The 23,699-nt window shown below is 50.7% G+C and overlaps 1 protein-coding gene across 1 annotated transcript in view; it reads left to right on the top strand.

Moving 5' to 3' along the window:
• The window catches only part of LOC104662147 (MAGUK p55 subfamily member 2), a 32,407-nt gene extending 9,040 nt beyond the window's left edge, over positions 1–23,367 (top strand). Inside the window, exons 3-13 of the mRNA XM_010363087.2 lie at positions 712–830; positions 15,217–15,369; positions 15,520–15,669; positions 16,046–16,273; positions 16,986–17,117; positions 17,226–17,331; positions 17,416–17,484; positions 17,722–17,883; positions 18,588–18,790; positions 19,166–19,294; positions 20,751–23,367. Of these exons, the coding sequence (XP_010361389.1) occupies positions 712–830; positions 15,217–15,369; positions 15,520–15,669; positions 16,046–16,273; positions 16,986–17,117; positions 17,226–17,331; positions 17,416–17,484; positions 17,722–17,883; positions 18,588–18,790; positions 19,166–19,294; positions 20,751–20,927 (1,628 nt within the window). The 3' untranslated portion in view covers positions 20,928–23,367. The remainder of the gene's footprint in view (positions 1–711; positions 831–15,216; positions 15,370–15,519; positions 15,670–16,045; positions 16,274–16,985; positions 17,118–17,225; positions 17,332–17,415; positions 17,485–17,721; positions 17,884–18,587; positions 18,791–19,165; positions 19,295–20,750) is intronic.
• The last annotated feature ends 332 nt before the right edge of the window (positions 23,368–23,699 follow it).

The following is a 23,699-nucleotide window of genomic DNA, read 5'->3' as shown; positions in this document are numbered from 1 at the left end:
TAGGCGCCCGCCACCATGCCTGGCTAATTTTTTTGTATTTTTAGTAGAGACGGGGTTTCACTGTGTTGGTCCGGATGGTCTCGATCTCCTGACTTCGTGATCCACCCACCTCGGTGTCCCAAAGTGCTGGGATTGCATGTGTGAGCCACTGCTCCCAGCCAGAGACAGTCTTGCTCTGCCACCTAGGTTGGAGTGCAGTGGCGTGATCTCAGCTCACTGCAATCTCTGCCTCAGCCTCCTGAGTAGCTAGAATTACAGACCGACACCACTATGCCTGGCTAATTTTGGTATTTTTAATAGAGATGGGGTTTTGCCTTGTTGCCCAGGCTGGTCTTGAACTCCTGGCCTCAAGTGATCCACCCAACAGCTTGTGGTTTTCTGGTGCAGGGCAGGACCTGGAACCTGACACCTGCTTCCCTTTCTCCCCCACCTCAGAGTCTCTTCCAGCTGCCTGGAGCCTCCCACCTGCTCAGGCTGGCGTTACCTAGGGTGGAGAGAACAGGCCAAGGAAACTGTCCCCTTCCTCAAGGACCCCTGTCCCAGGCATTTAAGGGCCTGGTGTGCCTGTGCTGGGCAGGGAGGGGAACGTTGTCGGGGAGGGGCTGTCTTCTGTGGGACATGGGGGTGGTGGAGTGGCAGGTATTGTGGTGTGTTTTAGTCTTCTGTACCCAGCTGGTACCTGTGTATCTCACTGCCCATACCTTCCCCCAGCCATGCAGCAAGTCCTGGACAACTTGGGATCCCTCCCGAATGCCACGGGGGCTGCAGAGCTGGACCTGATCTTCCTTCGAGGCATTATGGAAAGTCCCATAGTAAGATCCCTGGCCAAGGTACAGTGCTCCAGGGAGGTGGGCACAAGGGCACTGTGCCTGGGGAGGCACAGTAGGGGATGGGGTATTAGCTACAGAGGGCCCTGGGAATGGGGCATGTGGCACAAGAGGCCCCCCTGAAGGGGATTGTAGAAGAAAATCATGCCCAGGTGATGACCTGAGTGGCTGCAGGTAGAGAGGGCTGCCCCGGCACCTGTCTGGTGAGTGCGTGGGTGGATGTTTGGTGACCGCCAGCTTGTGGAGTGTGTGATTGGTGTGGGCCAGCATGCACATGTTGGAGAATCTCTAGAATTCATCTTGCCTGTCCTTCTGCCTTTGGGCATTTTGTGTGCATGTCTTTCTAAGGTCACCTGCTATGTATCAGGTTGGGAAGAGGTTCACTAAAAGAGAAAATAATAGGACAATTTGGTAATGACAGTGATAGAGGTGGACACACTAGGCATTTTGGGAGCGTAAAGTCCAGGTGCCTAACCCAGCCTGGGGTGGGCAAGGCGGCCTTCCTGCAGGAAGGACCACTTGAGCTGAGTGGAAGAATGAGGAAGAGGAGGAGGGCATTCTGGGCCACAGAAGAGCTTGAGCAGAAGCACAGAGGTAAGAAAAAGTCAGGAGTGGCTGGGCGCGGTGGCTCAAGCCTGTAGTCCCAGCACTTTGGGAGGCCGAGACAGGCGGATCACGAGGTCAGGAGATCGAGACCATCCTGGCTAACATGGTGAAACCCCATCTCTACTAAAAAATACAAAAAACTAGCCGGGCGAGGTGGCGGGGGCCTGTAGTCCCAGCTACTCGGGAGGCTGAGGCAGGAGAATGGCATGAACCCGGGAGGCGGACCTTGCAGTGAGCTGAGATCCGGCCACTGCACTCCAGCCTGGGCGACAGAGCGAGACTCCGTCTCAAAAAAAAAAAAAAAAAAAAAAAAAAAGAGTCAGGAATGTGCAGGGGATTGGAAGTGCTAGTGTGTGTCTGAGCCTCAAGCGTGAGACAATGCGAGCTGTGCAAAGGTTAGGGGCTGTGTGTGGGTGCTTGGGCGTCCTTCTGTGAGTGTCATGAGTATCAGGGAGGCTTTACGTGTTTTTGTTTTATTTGTTTATTCATTTTTTTGAGAAAGAATTTTGCTCTTGTTGTGCAGACTGGAGTACAATGGCATGATCTTGACTTACTGCAACCTCCACGTCCTGAGTTCAAGTGATTCTTCTGCCTCAGTCTCCTGAGTAGCTGGGATTACAGGCATGTGCCACCATGCCCAGCTAATTTTGTAGTTTTAGTAGAGACGGGGTTTCTCCATGTTAGTCAGGCTGGTCTTGAATTCCTGACCTCAGGTGATCTGCCTGCCTCGGCCTCCCAAAGTGCTGGGATTACAGGCGTGAGCCACTGCGCTTGGCAGGCTTTATGGTATTTAAGCAGGGATGTGATGGCCAAATGTGGGTGTTTTAAGCAGCCACATGGAGAACTGTTGGGGAGTTATATCTGGAGTTGGAGAGGCCAGTGAGTGGCTCTTTAGTGGGTTGAGTATAAAATGCTGAGAGCCTGAACTGGAGTTGTGGTCCCAGACCTTAGGGTAAACTGGTGGAACTTGGTGTTTGGCAGTGAGGGCTAGGGGACAGCAAGGCACCTGGGATCCTGCCCCGGGGAGTGTGGAAGGATGCCCCCTTTCCTGAGGAGGGGAGGTGGGGATGGTGCCCATGGCTGCTGGGATTAGGATACAAAAAACTAGCTGGGCGAGGTGACGGCGCCTGTAGTCCCAGCTACTCGGGAGGCTGAGGCAGGAGAATGGCGTAAACCTGGGAGGCGGAGCTTGCAGTGAGCTGAAATCCAGCCGCTGCACTCCAGCCTGGGCGACGGAGCGAGACTCTGTCTCAAAAATACATACATACATACATACAAGGAATTATACACGTTTCAAACATAGAGATGTTCCATGAAGGCAGGAATGTTTGTCTTTTTGATTCACTGCTGTATCCCCATAGCCTACAAAATGCCTGACACATAGTAGGTGCTCACTGAGTATTTGTTGAATGAATAAATACAAAAGAGTATAAAAAATAACATAATAAACTCCTGAGTACCCATCTCCAAAATGTTAATAATGTTTGTTTTGACTCTTGGCATTTCTTAAGAAATAAAAAGTATGAGGTGCACGGCACGGTGTGGCTTACAGCTTTAGTCCCAGCACTTTGGGAGACCGTGGTGGGTGGATCACTTGAGCTCAGGAATTCAAGACCAGCCTGATCAACATGGTGAAACCTTGCCTCTATAAAAAAAAAAAAAATTAGCCAAGCATGGTAGCATTCACCTGTAGTCCCAACTACTCAAGAGGCTGAGTGGGGAGAATTGCTTGAGCTGGGTAGGTCAAGGCTGCAGTGAGCCATGATCACACCACTGCACTCCAGCCTGGGTGACAGAGTGAGACACTGTCTCAAAAAAAAAAAAAAGAAAAGAAATAAAAAGTTTGACACAGTTAATGCCTCTCCCCTTCTTCATTTTCACTGCGTTCCCTTCCCACAGGTAACCACTGGCTAGAGATTGATGTCATTTCACTGAATGTTGGCTTATCTTGCCTGCATATGTGTTTAGCTATAAACAATATACCTTGGTATGAATTTTTTTTTTTTTTTAAGACAGGGTCTTATTCCATCTTCCAGGTTGGAGTACAGTGAACCCCTGTTCTACAGTGAAACAATTATAGCTCACTGCAGCCTGGAACTCCTGGGCTCAAATGATCCTCCTGCCTTAGCCTCCTGAGTAACTGGGACTACAAATATGTACCACCATGCCTGGCTAATTTTAAAATTTTTTTGTAGAGGCAGGATCTTGCTGTGTTGTCCAGGCTAGTCTCAAACTCCTGGCCTCAAGTGATCCTCCCAGCCTCTCAAAGCACTGGGATTATAGGCATGAGCCACGATGCCTGGTTCTACCTTTGTTAGGTGTGCTTTTTTTTTTTTTTTTTCTGGAGTCTCACTCTGTTGCCCAGGCTAGAGTGCAGTGGTGCAATCTCGGCTCACTGCAACCTCTGCCTCCCAGATTCAAGCAATTCTTCTGCCTCAGCTTCCCAAGTAGCTGGGACTACAGGCACGCGCCACCATGCCTGGCTAATTTTTTTTTTTTTTTGAGACAGAGTCTCACTCTGTCACCAGGCTGGAGTACAGTGGCACGATCGCGGCTCACTGCAACCTCTACCTCCTGGGTTCAAGTGATTCTTCTGCCTCAGCCTCCCAAGTAGCTAGGACTACAGGCACGTGCTACCACGCCCAGCTAATTTTTGTATTTTTAGTAGAGATGGGGTTTCACTATGTTGGCCAGGATGGTCTTGATATCTTGACCTCATGATTCGCCTGCCTCGGCCTCGCAAAGTGCTGGGATTTTAGGCGTGAGCCACCGTACCCGGCCATTTTTGTATTTTTTTTTTAGTAGAGACAGGGTTTCACCATATTGGCCAGGCTGGTCTCGAACCCCTGACCTCATAATTCTCCTGCCTCAGTCTCCCAAAGTGCTGGGATTACAGGTGTGAGCCACCATGCCCGGCCATTACGTGTGCTTTAAAAATTTATATAAATGAAATGATAGTGTAAGGTGCTTCTGTTTTTGAGATTTCTATTTCATACAAGTAGTACAGCTGTCGACCTAAGTATAGTTAGAGATAGGGAGATTCATTTGAATTGCTGTGTGGTGTTCTGATACAGCAGTCCCCAAACTTTTTGGCACCAGGCACCAGTTTTGTGGAAGACAATTTTTCCACAGCTCAGGGTGAGGGGAGTGGTTTCGGGATGCAGCTGTTCTACTCAGATCATCAGGCATTCGTTAGACTCTCATAAGGAGCACACAACGTAGATCCCTGGCACGTGCAGTTCACAGTAGGGTTGGCGCTCCATGAGACTCTAATGCCACCACTGATCTGACAGGAGGTGGAGCTCAGGCAGTAATGCTTGCTCACCTCCTGCTGTTCGCCTAGTTCCTAACAGGCCACGGACCAGTACTGGTCCATGGCCTGGAGGTTGGGGACCCCTGTTCTAATATATGAATAGAGCTGTTTGTTTATTGGTTCCCCCCCGAGAGATGTGTATGTCACTGCTGATTTTCCTCTCTGAAAAACAGTGCTGCAGTGAACATCCTTATATCCATCTGCTTCTGCACGCATGTGAGGGTTTCTCTAGAATGGACACTTGGCAATGAAATTGATGAATATGTGCAGTTTTGAACCTCAACATCTGTAACTTTCCAAAGTGGATTTCAGAGTTGGGTTTATGAGACCACATCACCTCTGGGTACTTTAGCTATTGTCTCCACAGTGAGACAGTGAGACTTTGCTTTGGGATGGCAGAGTCTCAGAGTGAGACAGCCCTCTTGACAATACCCTTCAAAGCAGAATCCCCCCTGATAGCATTACGCTCTGGTCCAGTCCACTTGACAGTCCGCTCGACAGCTCTCTAATGATGGGTTTACTGGCTGGCTATGTCATTCACTCATCCATCCATCCATCTGTCCATCCATCCATCCATCCATCCATCCATCCATCCATCCATCCATCTGTCCATCCATCCATCCATCCATCCAATGAATACCTATTTTGCACTTGCCACATACCAGGCACAGTGCTGGGGTTATGGCAGTGAACTGCCAGATAGTTTGTTTTCCTGATGAAGCCCAAGTCTGTCTTCCTTTCACTGGACCCCACAATGCCCCAGTCCTGGAACCTCACAGTAAAGCCTAATTGAGAATGAACCATTGTGCTATGTCACATTGTAAGTAAACTCCCTTCTCTGGAAACATTTCTTGGTCAGGATTTTTTCCAAGAAATTTCTGGTATGGTTCCGGATTCATAGAGCACAATAGAAGAGATTATGGACATTTCTTCCCCTCTGAGACCCCCAAAACAAGACTAATGGGCTAAGGCAATCCAATGACTTCTCTCTCCCTGTGGTTGTGAAACAAACAGGAAGTGAATCTCCCTAAAGGAGCCTACCTGAGCTCGTTGAAAAAAAAGCCATACATTTCTTCTGTCCTTGTATAGGTGATCCTTTGCAATGTAAATTTGCCACTCCTCTCATCAAAGACAGTGTCTCTCAGAGCTCCCTGCATTGGACAATGGGAGCTACTTCCTCCTTCTCACCAATTTTTTTTTTTTTTTTTTGAGATGGAGTCTTGCTCTGCCGCCCAGGCTGGAGTGCAGTGGCCGGCTCTCAGCTCACTGCAAGCTCCGCCTCCCGGGTTCACGCCATTCTCCTGTCTCAGCCTCCCGAGTAGCTGGGACTACAGGCGCCCGCCTCGTCGCCCGGCTAGTTTTTTGTATTTTTTAGTAGAGACGGGGTTTCACCGTATTAGCCAGGATGGTCTCGATCTCCTGACCTCATGATCCGCCCGTCTCGGCCTCCCAAAGTGCTGGGATTACAGGCTTGAGCCACCGCGCCCGGCCCCTTCTCACCAATTTTAATGATTTTGTGTACACAGACAAATTTCTAACCTAATAGACAAAGCACTGTGATCAAAGATCCAACTGCAAAACTTGGTGAAGTGGCCCAGAAACCCAGAGGAATGAAATCAGATTGGAGCCACATGTGGTAGCTGTTGGCCTCCCTCCCTTACTCCGTGGAGCTGGGCTTGACTCTCTCTGGGGATGTGGCAGGCAGTGTGGGAGGGTCCAGGCTGGGTAGATCTAGGACCAGGGAGGGGCAGGGCCTGAGGGTACAAATCTGGAGGGTTAAAGGCCCTAAGGGAAGTCAAGTCTGGCAGAGAGATCAGAAGTCTAGGTGGTTGACTGCACACAGCAGGTGGCGGCCCTGGCAGGTGGCTGGCATCTGGGAGGGCTGACATGGATCCGGTAGCAGGTGTTCCAGCTGCAGACAAGGTCAAGGTGAAGAATCCGAGGCAGGGAACATTCAGAAATTCAGAAAAATTGTTACTAATGGGGACTTCTGCCAGCTGAGAGGCATGTGAAGGCTGGTGTAAACTAATTCACATGAGATGAAGAAGAAAGAACACAGGGCTTGAAGTCAGAAGATTCCACTGACTGGCTTTGTGAGTTTTGTATATCTGTCAACCTCTCTGAACTTGTTATTTCTTATGGAGGAATTTTTAAAAAATTAATTATTTAAGTATTTATTTATTTTAAAAGAAAGATGAGGTCTCACTCTGTTGCCCAGGCTGGTGTTGAACTCCTGAGCTCAAGTGATCCTCCCACCTTGGCTTCCCAAAGTGCTAGGATTACAGGCATGAGCCACCATGCCCAGCTTAGTTATTTCTTTTGAGAAGTGGGGAGAATGATACCTATCCCTCAGAGTTGTGGTGGGGCTAGGTGGAGGTTATGGAAGTGGAAGTACTTTTTTTTTTTTTTTTTTTTTTTTTGAGACGGAGTCTTGCTCTGTTGCCCAGGCTGGAGTGTAATGGCATAATCTCGGTTCACTGCAACCTCTGCCTCCCAGGTTCAAGCGATTCTCCTGCCTCAGCCTCCCGAGTAACTGGGATTACAGGCCCACCATCCCAGGCTAATTTGTGTATTTTTAGTAGAGACGGGATTTCACCATGTTGGCCAGGCTGGCCTCGAACTCCTGACCTCAGGTGATCTGCCTGCCTTGGCCTCCCAAAGTGCAGGGATTACAGGCATGAGCCACCGTGCCCGGCCAGAAGTGCTTTTTGAGTCAGAAAGAGTTGTTATAATCTTAGCTTTAGACTGGAGTTCACAGGGAGGCCTCTTTTTCTGTGGGGAGGCTAGGGTAGAAGAGCTGGGAAAGCAAGACATGGCCCTAGAAGAATAGAGGTCTAGGGAGGTCACTAAGATAGGGGCTCTGACAAGGGGACATGACAAGCAGAGGGTGTAGTGGTGAGGCCAGTGTATCAGTTCGCTTTTGCTGTGTAACAAACCATCCTGCTGTGTAGTGGCTTAAAACAACTGTGATTTAATTGCCCTGATTTTGTGGGTTGGTTGGGTGGTTCTCCTGGTCTGGGCTTGCTTAGCTGGGGCTGGGTGGTCCAGGATGGCCTCACTCACATATCTGGTGTCTTAGCTGGGAAAACTGCAATGTCTGGGTTGGCCAGGCCCCTTTCCATCTGGTCTCTCATCCTCAGCCACCTTCACATGGTGGTCTCACAAGCAAGGAAGGACAAGCCCTTAGTCACAAGCACTTTCTAAGCCTCTGCTCACATTTGATAATGGTCCATTGGCTAAAGCAAGTCACATCTGTCAAACTCACATTAAAGAGTTCCTTTACTTTCTGACACACTACTCTCTGGGACATCTTTCAGCTTTTTATTTCACTATTTAATTATGAACCAGGGCTTCAAATAGGAATTCCCTGTCTTTTACCATGATCAGGGGGGTTGGAGTAGAGGGCAGAGGGAAAACTTTTCATTGAAATGATTGTGTAGTGTTTGCATCTGCAGCCTGCTACAGCTCTGGATTGGGAGCTGGCTCCACATGAGCTAGCTGTGTCTCCCACCCAAGCTTCTGGTCTATCATGAGCTTGAGCCGCTGCTTTGCTGAGGATGACTTTCAGAGCAGAATGAAATGAATGGCTACCACAGAAATTCAAATCACTCTTCTAGTTCTGGGCCATGTGTCACCTAACGTGAAAAAGAAGAATAAGTCTTAGCAAAATAATAGTGATTAAAAAAGTAGTAAGGGAAATAATTGTTCACTTAATATTAAGTGAAAAAAAATCAGGCCCCAGGGATGGATAAAATCATGATTCCCCCCTTTTTTTATGTCATAGAAAATGCATTTGGACAGACACTATTCCCTTTTTGTTAACTATATTCATTTCAGAAGTATGTAGAATACATACAGACACATTAAAACTCTTTAATTGGGAAGCCAAGGAATGACAAACACACTAAATCAAGATGGTGCTTGCAGCTGGGTGCGGTGGCTCACACCTGTAAACCCAGCACTTTGGGAGGCTGAGCTGGGTGAATCACCTAAGGTCAGGAGTTCAAGGCCAGCCTGACCAACATGGAGAAACCCCATCTCTACTAAAAATACAAAATTAGATGGGTGTGTTGGCGCATGCTGTAATCCCAGCTACTCGAGAGGCTGAGGCAGGAGAATCACTTGAACCCGGGAGGCGGAGGTTGCAGTGAGCCGAGATTGCATCATTGCACTCCAGCCTGGGCAACGAGCAAAACTCCGTCTCAAAAAAAAAAAAAGGATGGTGCTTTCTGCAAGTGGGAGGGGTGAGTGGGGCATGTGGTTAGATGTAGGATATTGTCAAGAGCTTTGTTTTTTAGTTTGGGTGGTGGGTTTTCTTAGATCCTTGTTATATCATTTAAAAAAATCTAGCTGGGCGCAGTGGCTGAAGCCTATAATCCCAGCGCTTTGGGAGGCCGATGCAGGCAGATTGCCTGAGCTCAGGAGTTTGTGACCATCCTGGGCAACATGGTGAAACCCCGTCTCTACTAAAATATAAAAATTTAGCTGGGGGTGGTGGCGTGTGCCAGTAGTCCCAGCTACTCAGGAGACTGAAGCACAAGAATTGCTTGAGCCTGGTAAGTGGAGGTTGCAGTGAGCCAAGATTGTGCCACTGCACTCCAATTTGGGCTACAGAGTGAGACTCCGTCTAAAAAAAAAAATTATTTGTTTAGTTCAGCCCACTGAGGTGTTGGTTTTGTATTTGAATGATTAAATGTTTAAAGTTTCCTCAGGACTGTGAGGTCGAGCTTGGAGAGCTGTGCTTTCGTATCTGTGGGTATAAAATGTCCAGGAGTGGCCGCAGGAGGAGGAATGGATTAGCCCATGGTGGGAATGTCATTAAGTCAAAGATAAGAGGTAAGCAGCTTAGGAGGCATCCTGGCTTCCCCCTTGATCAAACACATCTCCTCGGAAAACTTGTCCTCCATCCATGGACCAGACAGTGCTAAAGTCAAAATGAGCGACCTCTCTAATGCTCACATCAGGACACCTGTGCCAGAGCTGGCTCCTGTGAACCCAAAAGAGCCATGCAAGGGTTGCCATGGTGAGATTGCTGCTGCCTGAGTGCCTTTGTCTATTCTTGACACTCAGTTGTTGGGGCTTTGATTCCCAACATTGTCCTAGGCACAGGCTAATAGAGCCAGAGCTGGGATGCCCCCCTCACTCTAGGGCTCCATGGGCTGGGCCCAGCTAAATGACTGAAAATCACATAGGGCTCTGTGGAAGACCAACCCTCTGGGGCTTTTTCCTGTCCCCAAATGCTACTCCTTTGCCCCATTAGTTGTCTGTTTCCCCAGTAGGTTGTGGGTGTCAGTCTAAAATGCTGCCCACCTGGCAGAGGATGGTTTAGGAGGCTATGGGGCCATGTGGGGTGCTGTTCCCTGGCCTGTTTAGGGAAGGAGAAAGCAGACAGGATCTAACCTTTATTGAGCACCTGCTGTGTGGTGTCCCAGGCACTGTGTCCATCTCACCAAATTCTCACAGCAGTCCTGTGAGGTGCTATTCAAATCTCACCATCTCATGGCTAAACAAATGTTCTATTATGAAAAAATTTAAAAATATATCCTGAACCTCTATCACCTAACACCCCACTTCAACATTTAACAAGTCATGCGTAATCTTATTTCATCCACACCTTCGTCCACTTCCCTCTCTCCTCCATTGTTTTGGAGTACATCTCAGCCGTAATAGATTGCATCTGCAAGTGTTTCATTGTGTATATAAACTACTGGACTCAACTGAAAAGGATTCTTTTAAAAAGTTATACTACTATTCTTACACCTAAAAAAATCAAACAATAGTTTTCTTGTGAATTTTTTAAATTAAACAAATTTTTAAAAATAGAGGTGGGGTCTTACTGTCTTGAACTCCTGGGCTCCAGTGATCCTCCTGCCTTGGCCTCCCAAAGTGCTGGGATTACAGGTATGAGCCATTATGCCCGGCCATGAATTTTTAATAAATGGTATTAGAACATCTGGATAGTAATTTTGAAAGATATCGAAGTATATTTATTCCTCACATCATATATCAAAATAAACTCCAAAAAGATCAGAGATCTCTATGTGAAAATATAAATCATACACATCCTAGAAGAAAACAAGGCTCTGTATATGGGAAAAGCCCTCCCTTAAAACAAGAAAACAAAACACTATGCCTCAAAATTCAGATGCATGAAAGATTATTACATTCACCCACATTAAAAACAATTTTTTTTTTTGAACCAAGGTCTTTCTCTGTCACTCAGGCTGGAGTGCAGTGGTGCAAACAGTGCTCACTGCAGCCTCAATCTCCTGGGTTCAAGTGATCCTTCCACCTCAGCCTCCCAAGTAAGAGTAGCAGGGACCTCAGGTACATGCCACCATGCATTAAAATGAGCATTAAAAATGCTCAGGTGCATTTTAAAAATATTTTGTAGCAACAGGGGCTTGTTGTTTTACCCAGGCTGGTCTTGAACTCCTGGGTTTAAGCAGTCCTCCCTCCTCGACCTCCCAAAGTGCTGGGATTGCAGGTGTGAACCACTGCACCTGACCTAAAATTTTTTTTTTTGCATGCAAAAATACCACAAGCAGAGTCAAAAGACAAGTGGCAAACTGGGGAAAGTGATTTGCGAGAGATATCACAAAGGACTAATTTTCCCAATAGAGGGAAAACGTTTTTTAAAATAGGGAAAAGAATAAAAACCAAGACCTGACAGAAAAATTGGGAAAGACATGAGTAGACAGTTCACAGAAAAGTATATACAGATGGCTCTTAAACATATGGAGAGATGTTTGACTTCACTCATAATAAGCAAAATGCAAAGTAAGCCCCACTGAGAGATCATTTCTCCTCCATGTGATTGGCAGACATGCAAATGTTTGATCAACACTCTGGTGGTGAGCTTCAAGAATATCCCTCATACAGTGCTAGCAGGAGGGCAAATTGGCCCAAGTCCCATGGAGGGGAATTTGTCAATATCTAAGAAAATTACGTATGTATTTATTACTTGACCCAGCAGGACTTCTAGGAATTTACATGGAAGATCTTCTCCACAGATATACAATACTATGCCAGAGTCATTTACTGCAACATTATTTGCAATAGCAAAGTATTAGAAACAAATACCCATGGAGACTGGTTGAATAAATTACAGGAATCCAGTCATGCAATGGAGTCAAATGCAATAATTAAAATAATAAGATGGCCATGGTGGTTCACGCCTGTAATCCCAACCCGGGAGGCAGAGGATGCAGTGAGCTGAGACCGTGACACTGCACTCCATCCTGGGTGACAAAGCAAGACTCTGTCTCAAACAAACTAAAAATAATAATAAAGGAAGATCTCCATGCAGTTTCATGGAGTGATTTCTATGGCATATTTTTAAATAAAAAGCCAGAAAACAAACCAAATCAGTTAAATAAACAAAAGCCCCAGGGTGTCAAAGGGTATATACAGTGTACTATGTTTTATGTAAGAAAGGGCAATTTTTTAATTTATTTAGAAACAGAGTCTTACTCTGTTGCCCAGGCTGGAGTGCAGTGGCACAATCTCAGCTCCCTGCAACCTTTGCCTCCCAGGTCCAAGTGATTCTTGTACCTCAGCCTCCTGAGTAGCTGGGATTACAGGCATGTGCCACCATGCCTGGCTAATTTTGTATTTTTGGTAGAGATGGGGTTTTACCATGTTGGTCAGGCTGGTCTCGAACTTCCGACCTCAGGTGATCCTCCTACCTCGACCTCGCAAAGTACTGGGATTACAGGCGTGAGCCACCTTGCTTGGCCTTTAATGGTGATTTCTGAGATTTTGATGCACCCATCACCCAAGCAGTGTACACCATACCCAGTGTGTAGTTTTTTTATCCCTTAGGCCCCTACTACTCATCCCCGCTGATTTTTACTTAATAGATTTGTGATAGGTAGTAGCAGTTGTATAGCAATTCTGAAACTGCTTTGAATATTGAAGGACAGAACAAATAAGTAAATATATTGATGTTATTGGGAAATAAGTTCTCACTGAAGGAAAAGGGAGACACAAATGTGGAATGGGGGAAGATGAGAAAAATCCTTTAGAGTTTGATTTTATGTGGAGCCATCGGTATCTACTAATGACTGCCAAAGAAATGATGCCCAGAAACAATGGGTACTGAGTGCCCACATCTTGGTTTCTAAATACTATCCCCTGCTAAAAGGAATCAGAGTTCCTTGGAGAAATTGCTGATTCCAGACCTGGGGTAGGGAACATATCAAATGAGCCTGTGCCAGAAGGGAAGGAGATGCTCAAGGACTGATGGGAACATGTCAGCAGGACAGAGGTGTGAATGGGGCTCCCACTGGACAAATTTGGGATAAACTGCGTCAATGAAGATAGTGATTGTAATGGATTAGAACACACAAAAATAAAAAAAAATTCGTAGTGATATCATGAGAGAGAGAAGGAGAGAAAGAGGAGTAGGGTGGTAGAGAGAAAAGAAGAGCTCATTCTTTTTTTTTTTTTTGAGACAGAGTTTTGCTCTTGTTGGCCAGGCTGGAGTGCAATGGCACGATCTCGGCTCATTGCAACCTCCGCCTCCCAGGTTCAAGCGATTCTCCTGCCTCAGCCTCCTGAGTAGCTGGGATTACAGGTACCCAGCACTACCCCCGGCTAATTTTTTGTATTTGTAGTAGAAACGGGGTTTCACCATGTTGGCCAGGCTGTTTTGCAAACTCCTGACCTCAGGTGATCCACCTGCCTTGGCCTCCCAAAGTGCAGGGATTACAGGCGTGACCCACTGTGCCTGGCTGAAAAGCTCATTCTTATAGTAGAATGCCAATAAATGTAGAAGGAATGATGGGAATTAGGTAATCACTATTTTGCAACCTCCAGTATAATAATCCATTTAGGCAAGGATCATAAATTGACGCTGAATCCATTAGTGAAGGATTTTGGGGGAACAGAATAGTCACATAGTCTCAAAGTATGGGAAAGACACTAAGACACAAGATCACCTACGTGGAACTCTTGTCAAAAGGATTAACGTAAGTCTAATCATGAGGAAACAATCAACTAAATCTAGTGCTAGATCATCCTAAAAACTACTGGCCTGGAGTCTAAAAATGTCTAGGCTGGGTGCAATGGCTCATGCCTGTAATCCCAGGCTTTGGGAGCCTGAGGTGGGAGGATCGCTTGAAGCCCAGAGTCTGAGACCAGCCTAGGCAACGTAGTGAGACCCTGTCCCTACAAAACAAAAACAGAAACAAACAAAAAAAAAACACAAAACAACAAATGTCCTGAAAGTCTAAAAGTTATTGGGATCTGTTCTAGATTAGAGGAGAATAAAAAGATGTGTCAACCAAATACAACATATGATCATCAGTTGGATCCTGAATCAGAAAAAAATAGAACTATAAAGGATACTTTTGGGACAAGAGTAGACATTTGAATATGGACTGTCTTACATAATATATTAATGAATCAATGTGAAATTTCTTGCAGGTGATAATGGTATTGTGGTTTATGCAGCAGAATGTCTTTGTTCAGCATGAAATACATGCTGAAATACTTTGGGATAAAGTGGCTTGTGTTGTCTGCAATGATCTTTCAAAGATTCAGAGGGGAAAAAAAAGGTCTTCTTATATACTCTTGAAATTCCTTTCTTCCTGACCCACCTAACCTAATGCTCCCCACTGGGCTGGTCACTGGCGAAGGATTCCTTTTCCGTTTTCAGCGCACCTTGGTATGGAACCCGGAGCCAGCAGAGTGACAAATAGGTGCGGGGCCTGCTCCTGGCACCATGTGCTGATTTCGTGTCCCCTCATTCACTGGGAACACTGAGTTGAGAGCCTGGAGATGCAAGTTCAAGTCCTAGTGACCGTGGGAAAGTTATTCCACCTCCCTAACTTCCTCATCCGGGGCTTCAGGGTCTTCAAGACCCCACCCAACCATGATGTCCGGTGGAAGAAGCTATTTTTTTTGTTGTTGTTGTTGAGACGGAGTCTCACTCTGTCGCCCAGGCTGGAGTGCAGTGGCGCGATCCCAGCTCACTGCAAGCTCTGCCCCCCGGGTTCACACCATTCTCCTGCCTTAGCCTCCTGAGTAGCTGGGACTACAGGTGCCCGCCACCACGCCCGGCTAGTTTTTTGTATCTTTTAGTAGAGATGGGGTTTCATGGTGTTAGCCAGGATGGTCTCTATCTCCTAAGAAGCTATTTTTGAATGCCAATGCATATAGGGTCCTGGCAGCTGGGGACAATTTGGTAACTTCTAATGACCCTCTGTGGCAAGGGGATGGTTAGGAAAGTTTGTCCTTTGGTTTCTTCCTTCCCTAAAGTAGGTCCTAGTCATTTTGGGGAAGAAAGGAGACAGCAAGGAAAGAATGTGCACGTGTGGGTATTATTGTGTGTCAGTGAGTGAGGAGCTGAAGCTGGGGGCTGAGGGTGGGGTGGGGAAAATGCCTGGGGGCTGAGGAGGACCCTGCTTGGTGTCTCAGGGCTCCTGGGGAAGCTCCTAGCTGCACCTGTTCTGCTTCCACCCCCAGGCCCATGAGAGGCTGGAGGAGACGAAGCTGGAGGCCGTGAGAGACAACAACCTGGAGCTGGTGCAGGAGATCCTGCGGGACCTGGCACAGCTGGCTGAGCAGAGCAGCACTGCTGCCGAGCTGGCCCACATCCTCCAGGAGCCCCACTTCCAGGTTCCTGGCCGCTGGGGCTGGGGTGAGGGAGCAGGAGGCGGGTGGACCGGGGCATGCTGCTGTTGGAGGGGCCGGCAGGAAGTTGGAGCTGGGATGGGAAGAGAGCCAGGGCACTGCCCCATTGTCCCTGCTTTTCCCACCACCCCCTAGTCCCTCCTGGAGACGCATGACTCTGTGGCCTCAAAGACTTATGAGACACCACCCCCCAGCCCTGGCCTGGACCCTACATTCAGCAACCAGCCTGTACCTCCCGACGCCGTGCGCATGGTGGGCATCCGAAAGACAGCCGGAGAACATCTGGTGAGGACTGGGCAGGGCCAGAGGCGGGGCTGGTGAGGGTGGGGGATTGAGAATAACCAATGAGGGGACAAAAAAGGCCAAACGTGGTCTGAAGATGAAGATGGGGCCAGCTTTGTGCAGGGAAGGGCCCATGCAGACCCAGGAGACCATAGACACTGCACACTCACCTGTGTCCGCACCTCTCCAGTCTGCCCGCTTCCCCCCGCCATTAGTACCCGCTCTAAGTGAAGAATTTAGGCAGAAGGATGGAGGAGGACTTTGTGAGTGCGGGGGTGGGTGGGTGGGGACAGGAATGGAGGTGCTATTAGGAGAGTATTTGAAGATTCTGACTTGGAGCAATCTGGGCCTCATCTTACACTCTCCCTCTGACCTCCAGGGTGTAACGTTCCGCGTGGAGGGCGGCGAGCTGGTGATCGCACGCATTCTGCATGGGGGCATGGTGGCTCAGCAAGGCCTGCTGCATGTGGGTGACATCATCAAGGAGGTGAACGGGCAGCCAGTGGGCAGTGACCCCCGTGCACTGCAGGAGCTCCTGCGCAATGCCAGTGGCAGTGTCATCCTCAAGATCCTGCCCAGCTACCAGGAGCCCCATCTGCCCCGCCAGGTGGGCCCCTCCACCAGCCCTTCACTCAGCAGAAGGCCCGAGGGATGGCCGAGCCTCCTGGCTGTCAGGGTTGCAAGTCTCACTGAGGCCCTCCTCTCCTACTGGTTTCCTCCAGGGGAGATGAGGGTGGGACCTGTAGCCCAGGGGCAGCTGACTGCAGCTGCTGACAGGCCTCTGCCTCTGCTGCGCCTGCACGTGCTCCCGCATTGGCCGGCATTATGCATGCAGCCACAGCCTGGGGTACCAGAGTGTATGAGACAGTGCCTGCACCGTGGTCAGTGTTCGTCACATGTTTGTGCGCATGCGCAGGGCGGGTGGCGTTGTATGTCCTGGACAACTGTCTCCTAGTTGGTGGATTCTGGGGGTCTGGCTGCTCTGTCTACCTCTCCTATTGGCTCTCTCGCCCTCTGCCAGAGCCCTTCTCCAAGGGTAGAGGGTGAGTGGAGGGAGGGATCCAGGATTAGGTGCCAGGGTCCTGTCCCCTACTTGGTGGTCCCACATCCTTGGTCCTAAGATCTGAATCCTGTAGTACTAGATGTGAAGGGAGGTTGGCACCAGGGAGGCACATGGGCGGGCCTGGAGGCATCACTGCTGCAGGGGGACAGTTCCATTTCCCCTTGTGTCTTTGTGAAAAGAGGGGGCAAGGGGTAGACCTCCACCTGCAGCCTTCTACTGCCCCTTCCCCTGACCCTTTGCTGATTCCTGGGCCCAGGTATTTGTGAAATGTCACTTTGACTATGACCCGGCCCGAGACAGCCTCATCCCCTGCAAGGAAGCAGGCCTGCGCTTCAGCGCCGGGGACTTGCTTCAGATCGTAAACCAGGACGATGCCAACTGGTGGCAGGTGAGCCCCGGGCACCCCTGCATCTCTCCAGGTGTGGTGCGTGGGAGGGCAAGGGCACAGGGAGGGGTCCTCTTGCTCAGGCAGATCTTGGTCTCATGTCCGTTTCAGGCATGCCATGTTGAAGGGGGCAGTGCTGGGCTCATCCCCAGCCAGCTGCTGGAGGAGAAGCGGAAAGCATTTGTCAAGAGGGACCTGGAGCTGACACCAAACTCAGGTAGGAGGTCCCCCCTACCCACATCTCCCATCTGGGATCCGACAGGGCCCTGTCTGCCTCACTCACCCATCTCCCTATGGCCAGGGACCCTATGCGGCAGCCTTTCAGGAAAGAAAAAGAAGCGAATGATGTATTTGACCACCAAGAATGCAGGTGGGTATCAGAGTGTCCACTCCTTTGTCTTCCTCCAAGATGGCTTGCCTTTCCCTGTCCCCACGCATCACCCATGAAGATGTGTGCCTGGCTCAGATGCTGCCAGCTATGTCCCTAGGCCCTGCCCGACTCCCCCTTGCTCCCCTGTTCCAAGCCCTCTTGCCCTCAGCCTCCCTGAGAGCTCCGCCCCTCCCTCACCATGCAGCCTGGTGAGCAGCGCCATCTCCCTGTGTCCAGAGTTTGACCGTCATGAGCTGCTCATTTATGAGGAGGTGGCCCGCATGCCCCCGTTCCGCCGGAAAACCCTGGTGCTGATTGGGGCTCAGGGCGTGGGACGGCGCAGCCTGAAGAACAAGCTCATCATGTGGGATCCAGATCGCTATGGCACCACGGTGCCCTGTGAGTGGGAGCTGGGCCCTAGTCGGGGACAGGGAGCAGGGGCTCCCCTGGGGGCCAGGGCTGAGCCTACCGAATGGGCATCTTCATGGGCGCCAGGTCAGGTGGTACCTTTGGGTGTACGGGTTGGGGTGCATGCCCTCTGTGGGTAGGTAGGGGAACTTCAGGCTCAGGAAGGATGAGGGAGGTGTCCTGCCAACAGGTGGCCTAGTGGGCTGGGCTGGCGTCCCCTTTCCTTCTCTTGTTTCACTTGCTAAAAGCCGTGAAGAAAGTGAGTGCCCAGCTGTGCACCCGGGTGAAACAGGCTATGAGCTGTGCATGTGTAGCCTTGTGGAAGACAGGGCTTCTTAGTGGCAGAACCAGCGGGGGTGGTGGAAGCTCCTGGCTGCCAGAGGCAGGACTAAGAGCACTGCCCTGGTCTGCTTGGCTCTTGCTGTGTGGCTTTGGGCTGTACATTGCCCTTTCTGTACCTCAGCCTCTCGTCTGTGGGCTCTGGGTTAGACCAGGGTTACCACCTCATGTCTCTGTGTGTGCCAGTGGGGAGGGTGGGGGGCAGGTGTGTGCAAAGGCAGCAGTGCTGGCAAGATGAGGGGCAGACTGCACCCCCAAGGCTGGGAAATGGGGGCTTGGGTAAGTGTGCGTATATGTATCTGAGGCACTGTGACCTGCCCGTGCCCATTCGGCCCAACCTACCCCCATTCCCCTAGACACCTCCCGGCGGCCCAAAGACTCAGAGCGGGAAGGTCAGGGTTACAGCTTTGTGTCCCGTGGGGAGATGGAGGCTGACATCCGTGCTGGGCGCTACCTGGAACATGGCGAATACGAGGGCAACCTGTATGGCACACGTATTGACTCCATCCGGGGCGTGGTCGCTGCCGGGAAGGTGTGCGTGCTGGATGTCAACCCCCAGGTACTGCCACTCTGCTCCTTCCCAGCCTGCCCAATGTCCTCTCTGCTGCCTCGGTGCTCCCCCATAGTTCCAGGTACCTGTCACCTGAGCACACCCATGTACCCCCTCTGCCCTCAACTACTGCTTGAAACCCAGCCTACCTGGAACCTTTCTCAGCCTTCCAGAGCCCCCACTCCTCCTCTGGTCTCCTCCAGTCACCCCAGCCACCTGCCAGCTATTTGTCATTTGTCCCAGAACTCATGTCCCAGACCCCTAGGCACCCTTTTCCACCCACTCCCAAGTGCCCACCCCAACCCCAGTCACCCTCACAGCCTTTCTCTGGTTCCCAGGACAGACATGGGGATATGCTCCCTACCCTACCTTCTCCTTCTGCAGGCGGTGAAGGTGCTACGAACGGCCGAGTTTGTCCCTTATGTGGTGTTCATCGAGGCCCCAGACTTCGAAACCCTGCGGGCCATGAACAGGGCCGCACTGGAGAGTGGAGTGTCCACCAAGCAGCTCACGGTGAGGGCTCTGAGGTGTGGGGGAGGCGTCCAATGGCTGCCTAGGGTGGTGGGGGACAGGCCTGAGCTGACAGAGAGAAGGAGGTGGTGTTGGGGAGGGACGGGGCCCGCTCCAGTTATCGGTGAGGCAGGACGTGGTCCCCGACTGCACAGATGTGGAACGGGAGGTCTGAGAGAGGAAGTCCAAAGTCTCAGAGTGAGCCAGGCACACAGCTAGCCTGGGACACATGTGCTTCTGACTCCAGGCCCCCAGCTCAGCCCACTCTGCAGGGACAGAATGCTGGCCAGAGAGAGTTCCAGAGGGCCAGTGGAAGAGGTGGGCAGGAGGTGGGCCAGGTGAGCTTGGGTTCCTTATAGCTGGGGGAAAGCTGAAAGGTAGGAGAAAGCCAGAGGCGGGAAGGCTGGCTGGAGGGGTGAGTCAGTGTAAGAGAGCAGGCGGTGCCTGGAGGAGAGGCTTCACGCCAGCATTGCGGGACTCCAGCCCCTTCCTCCTTCCTCCCTGTGTCTTGCTGCGCCTTCCCAGGATGTGGAGGGTTTGCAGAGCTCTGAGCGCAGGGGTCCCTCTGCTGGCCATGCCTGGTGCTGCTGCACTCAGGCCCTGGGTACAAAAGGTACAAAAAGGTCACACAGTCAGTCAGTGGCTAAACAGGGTCTGCCTGACTCTCAAGTCAGTGCTCCCTCAAGTCTGACTAGGCTGCCTTATCTATGCAGCATGACAGGCTGGTACCAGGGCAATCCACAAGTACCCAGGACAACCCCACCCTCTAGCATGGCTGGGGCCCAGAAGAGGCTGTCTAGGCTGGCACGCTTCTGCCAGTGACCCCCTTAGGAGCTCTGGACCCTTGCCTGATTCCCATTCTGGGCACCTCCTCCTTGGCAAAAGGTGTGGCCAACCGGAGCTGCTGGGATATAGCTAGCTTCAGCTTATTTAAGTCAGTTGTCAAGTACCCTTCCCCACCCCTGCCCAGCCAGCTTCCACTGGGTCGAGGGTGGGGTTGTCCTGGGTACTTGTGGATTGCCCTGGTACCAGCCTGTCATGCTGCATAGATAAGGCAGCCTAGTCAGACTTGAGGGAGCACTGACTTGAGAGTCAGGCAGACCCTGTTTAGCCACTGACTGTCTGTGTGACCGTTTTATACCTTAATTTTCTCTGTTATAAATGGGGAAGAATTAATCCTACTTTGCAAAGCTGTAGTGAAGATTATGTGGCATGCAAAGCATTTAGGGGTGTGATTGGCAGTTACTAAAGCTTATTTTCTCCCTTTCACTCATCATCTGTTTGTGGTTGATGGTGAGCCACTTTGAGACAAACAGAGAGGGGCCCCTCACTCCCTAGCCAGGGAGTCCACACCAGAGTTGGGCTTTGGGGAGGGGGAGTGGGGGAGCTGTAGCTCCTTCTGACAGTGGGGGTGAGTTGTGGGAACTGACTGTAGGGAGGTCCCTTTGTGCCTGGGCAGGAGGCAGACCTGAGACGGACAGTAGAGGAGAGCAGCCGCATCCAGAGGGGCTACGGGCACTACTTTGACCTCTGCCTGGTCAATAGCAATCTGGAGAGGACCTTCCGCGAGCTCCAGGCGGCCATGGAGAAGCTACGGACAGAGCCCCAGTGGGTGCCTGTCAGCTGGGTATACTGAGCCTGTTCACCTGGTCCTCGGCCCACTCTGTATTGAAACCCAGAACCTGAATCCATCCCATTCCTGACCTGTGACCCCCTGCCACAATCCTTAGCCCCTATATCTGGCTCTCCTTGGGTAATAGCTCCCAGCAGCCCCTAAGTCTGGCTTCAGCACAGAGGCGTGCACTGCCAGGGAGGTGGGCATTCATGGGGTACCCTGTGCCCAGGTGCTGCCCACTCCCAATGCCCATTGGCCACCAGATATCTCTGAGGGCCAAGCCATGCCCAGGAATGTGTCAGAGTCACCTCCATAATGGTCAGTACAGAGAAGATAAAAGCTGCTTTGGGACCACATGGTCAGTAGGTACACTGCCCCCTGCCACCCCTCCCCAGTCACCAGTTCTCCTCTGGACTGGCCACACCCACCCCATTCCTGGACTCCTTCCACCTCTCACCCCTGTGTCACAGGAGCAGGCCTTGGGCTGTTTCCATGTGGCCAGGGGAATGCATGTCCTACTGGCAGCCAGACAGGCCTGGGTGGTGGTGCCAGCCTGGTGCCATCTTGAAGGCTGGAGGAGTCAGAGTGAGAGCCAGTGGCCACAGCTGCAGAGCACTGTAGCTCCCAGCTCCCTCGGAAAGGGGCAGGGTCACAGGGCAGATGCTGTTCGGTCCCTCCCTCACCCACAGCTTCTCACTGCCGAAGTTTTTCCAGATTTTTCCAATGTGTCCTGACAGGTCAGCCCTGCTCCCCACAGGGCCAGGCTGGCAGGGGCCAGTGGGCTCAGCCCAGGTAGGCGCGGGATGGAGGGCTGAGCCCTGTGACAACCTGCTGCTATCAACTGAAGAGCCCCAAGCTCTCCATGGCCCACAGCAGGCACAGGTCTGGGTTCTGTGTCCTTGACCTTGGTCCATTTTGTTTTTTTCTCTAGCCAGGTCTAGGTAACCCACTTGCGTCAGGGCTGCCGGGTTGGAGGGGCTGAGGAGGAGTGCAGAAGGGACCTTGGGAGCCTGGGCTTGAAGGACAGTTGCCCACCAGGAGGTTCCTCACACACAACTCCAGGGGGCGCCATTTACACTGTAGTCTGCACAGCCTGTGGTTCCATGTGCATGCTTGGCGCCTGTCTGTGCCTCTGGCACTGGGGTGTGTGTATATGTATGTGTGTGTGTGTGTGTGCACGTGTGTGTGTGTGTGTGTCAGGTTTAGTTTGGGGAGGAAGCAAAGGATTGTTTTGTTTTGGAGGTCACTCTTTGGGGCCCCTTTCTGGGGGTTCCCCATCAGCCCTCATTTCTTATAATACCGTGATCCCAGACTCCGAAGCCCTGGTCCTTTCCTGATGTTTTCTCCCTTGTCCTATTGTCCCTCTACCCTAAATGCCCCCCTGCCGTCACTTGGGGAGGGCAGTTTTGTAAAATAGGAGACTCCCTTTAAGAAAGAATGCTGTCCTAGATGTATTTGGGCATCTCATCCTTCATTGTTCTCTGCATTCCTTCCGGGGTGAGCCTGTCCTCAGAGGGGACAACCTGGGGCACCCCGAGTCCAAACCCCTGTGCCTCCCAGTTCTTCCAAGTGTCTAACTAGTCTTCTCTGCAGCGTCAGCCAAAGCTGGCCCCTGAACCACTGTGTGCCCATTTCCTAGGGAAGGGGAAGGAGAATAAACAGAATATTTATTACAAATGTTAGAATATATTTCTTATACTAGGAATCTCATTTGCATTTGCATAGAGTATACACATGGGGTGGAAAGGCCAGGCCTGCCCCCATCTGTTGGTGTGCCTCTGCATATACTACGCACTCATCTTCCTGCTCCTCTTTGCCCTTGATCAGTGTCCTTTCATCCTGGTTCATCTGTCCCTTGCATCACCCTCAGCCTAAGGGAGTGGGAAGGAAATGGGGTGTTTTTCTGCTGACTTGAGGCTATGGGGTCACTTGCCAGTTTCTACCTTTCCTGGGGGACTTAAGGGTAGAGGCAGGGGAAGATTTGTTTGCCCCCTTGGTCCAAATGACCATCATCTGTGATGGAAATGGGTTGGGTACCTGGCCCTCATGGCACCTTCACTGCTAGTGACAGGCGTGGAACCCTTCCCTCCTGTCTCTTCTCAGTCCTTCCTCTCTGAACAGCCTCCTACCTCCCCTGCCTGAGCACCACTCCACAGCCCTCCCAGGTACCTATCAAGTGGAAGCGGAGGCTGTCAGTCCTTGGCTCACCTGGGACAGGGCTGGGGCTGGGTTGGAACAGGTGTGTGTGCCCATGACATTAGCTCTGTGACTCTTCTCCCTCCCTGCCATTGTGGACTCTTGTATTTGAGGGACCTCAAGAGAGTGAGGACCCTACCATCCACTGTCCATGTTCAGTCCCAGCCCCAGTGCCCTTCCTCTGTCCCCTCCCTCAGCCATCCAGTTCTTGAGTTTTCTCACTGATGGGTTTTTTCTTTTCCTTGGATTAAATGTGAAAGCAAAGGCTTCTGGCTCTGCTTGTCTTTGGTTGGGGTTGGTGGATGGCTTTGGGAGAAAGTGAGAGCTGGGGAGCACAGCACAGATGACTCTAGAATGGAAGTCAGAGTGACATGTGTTGTTTTCTGCAATGTCTTCCTTTCCTGTCTTGCCCCTGCACACTCCCCCATCCCCAGAAGATGCTCCTTCTAAGTGCTTGTACCCAAGGACATGAACAGACATTTCTCAAAACAAGACATACAAGTGACAATGTATGAAAAAGTGCTTAATGTCACTAATCATCAGAGAAATGCAAACCAAAACCATGATGAGTTACCACCTCACACCAGTCTATTAAAA

The sequence above is a fragment of the Rhinopithecus roxellana genome, chromosome 19 (genome assembly GCF_007565055.1).
Source record: "Rhinopithecus roxellana isolate Shanxi Qingling chromosome 19, ASM756505v1, whole genome shotgun sequence".
NCBI lineage: Eukaryota > Metazoa > Chordata > Mammalia > Primates > Cercopithecidae > Rhinopithecus > Rhinopithecus roxellana.
This window is presented reverse-complemented; position numbering and strand designations above follow the sequence as displayed.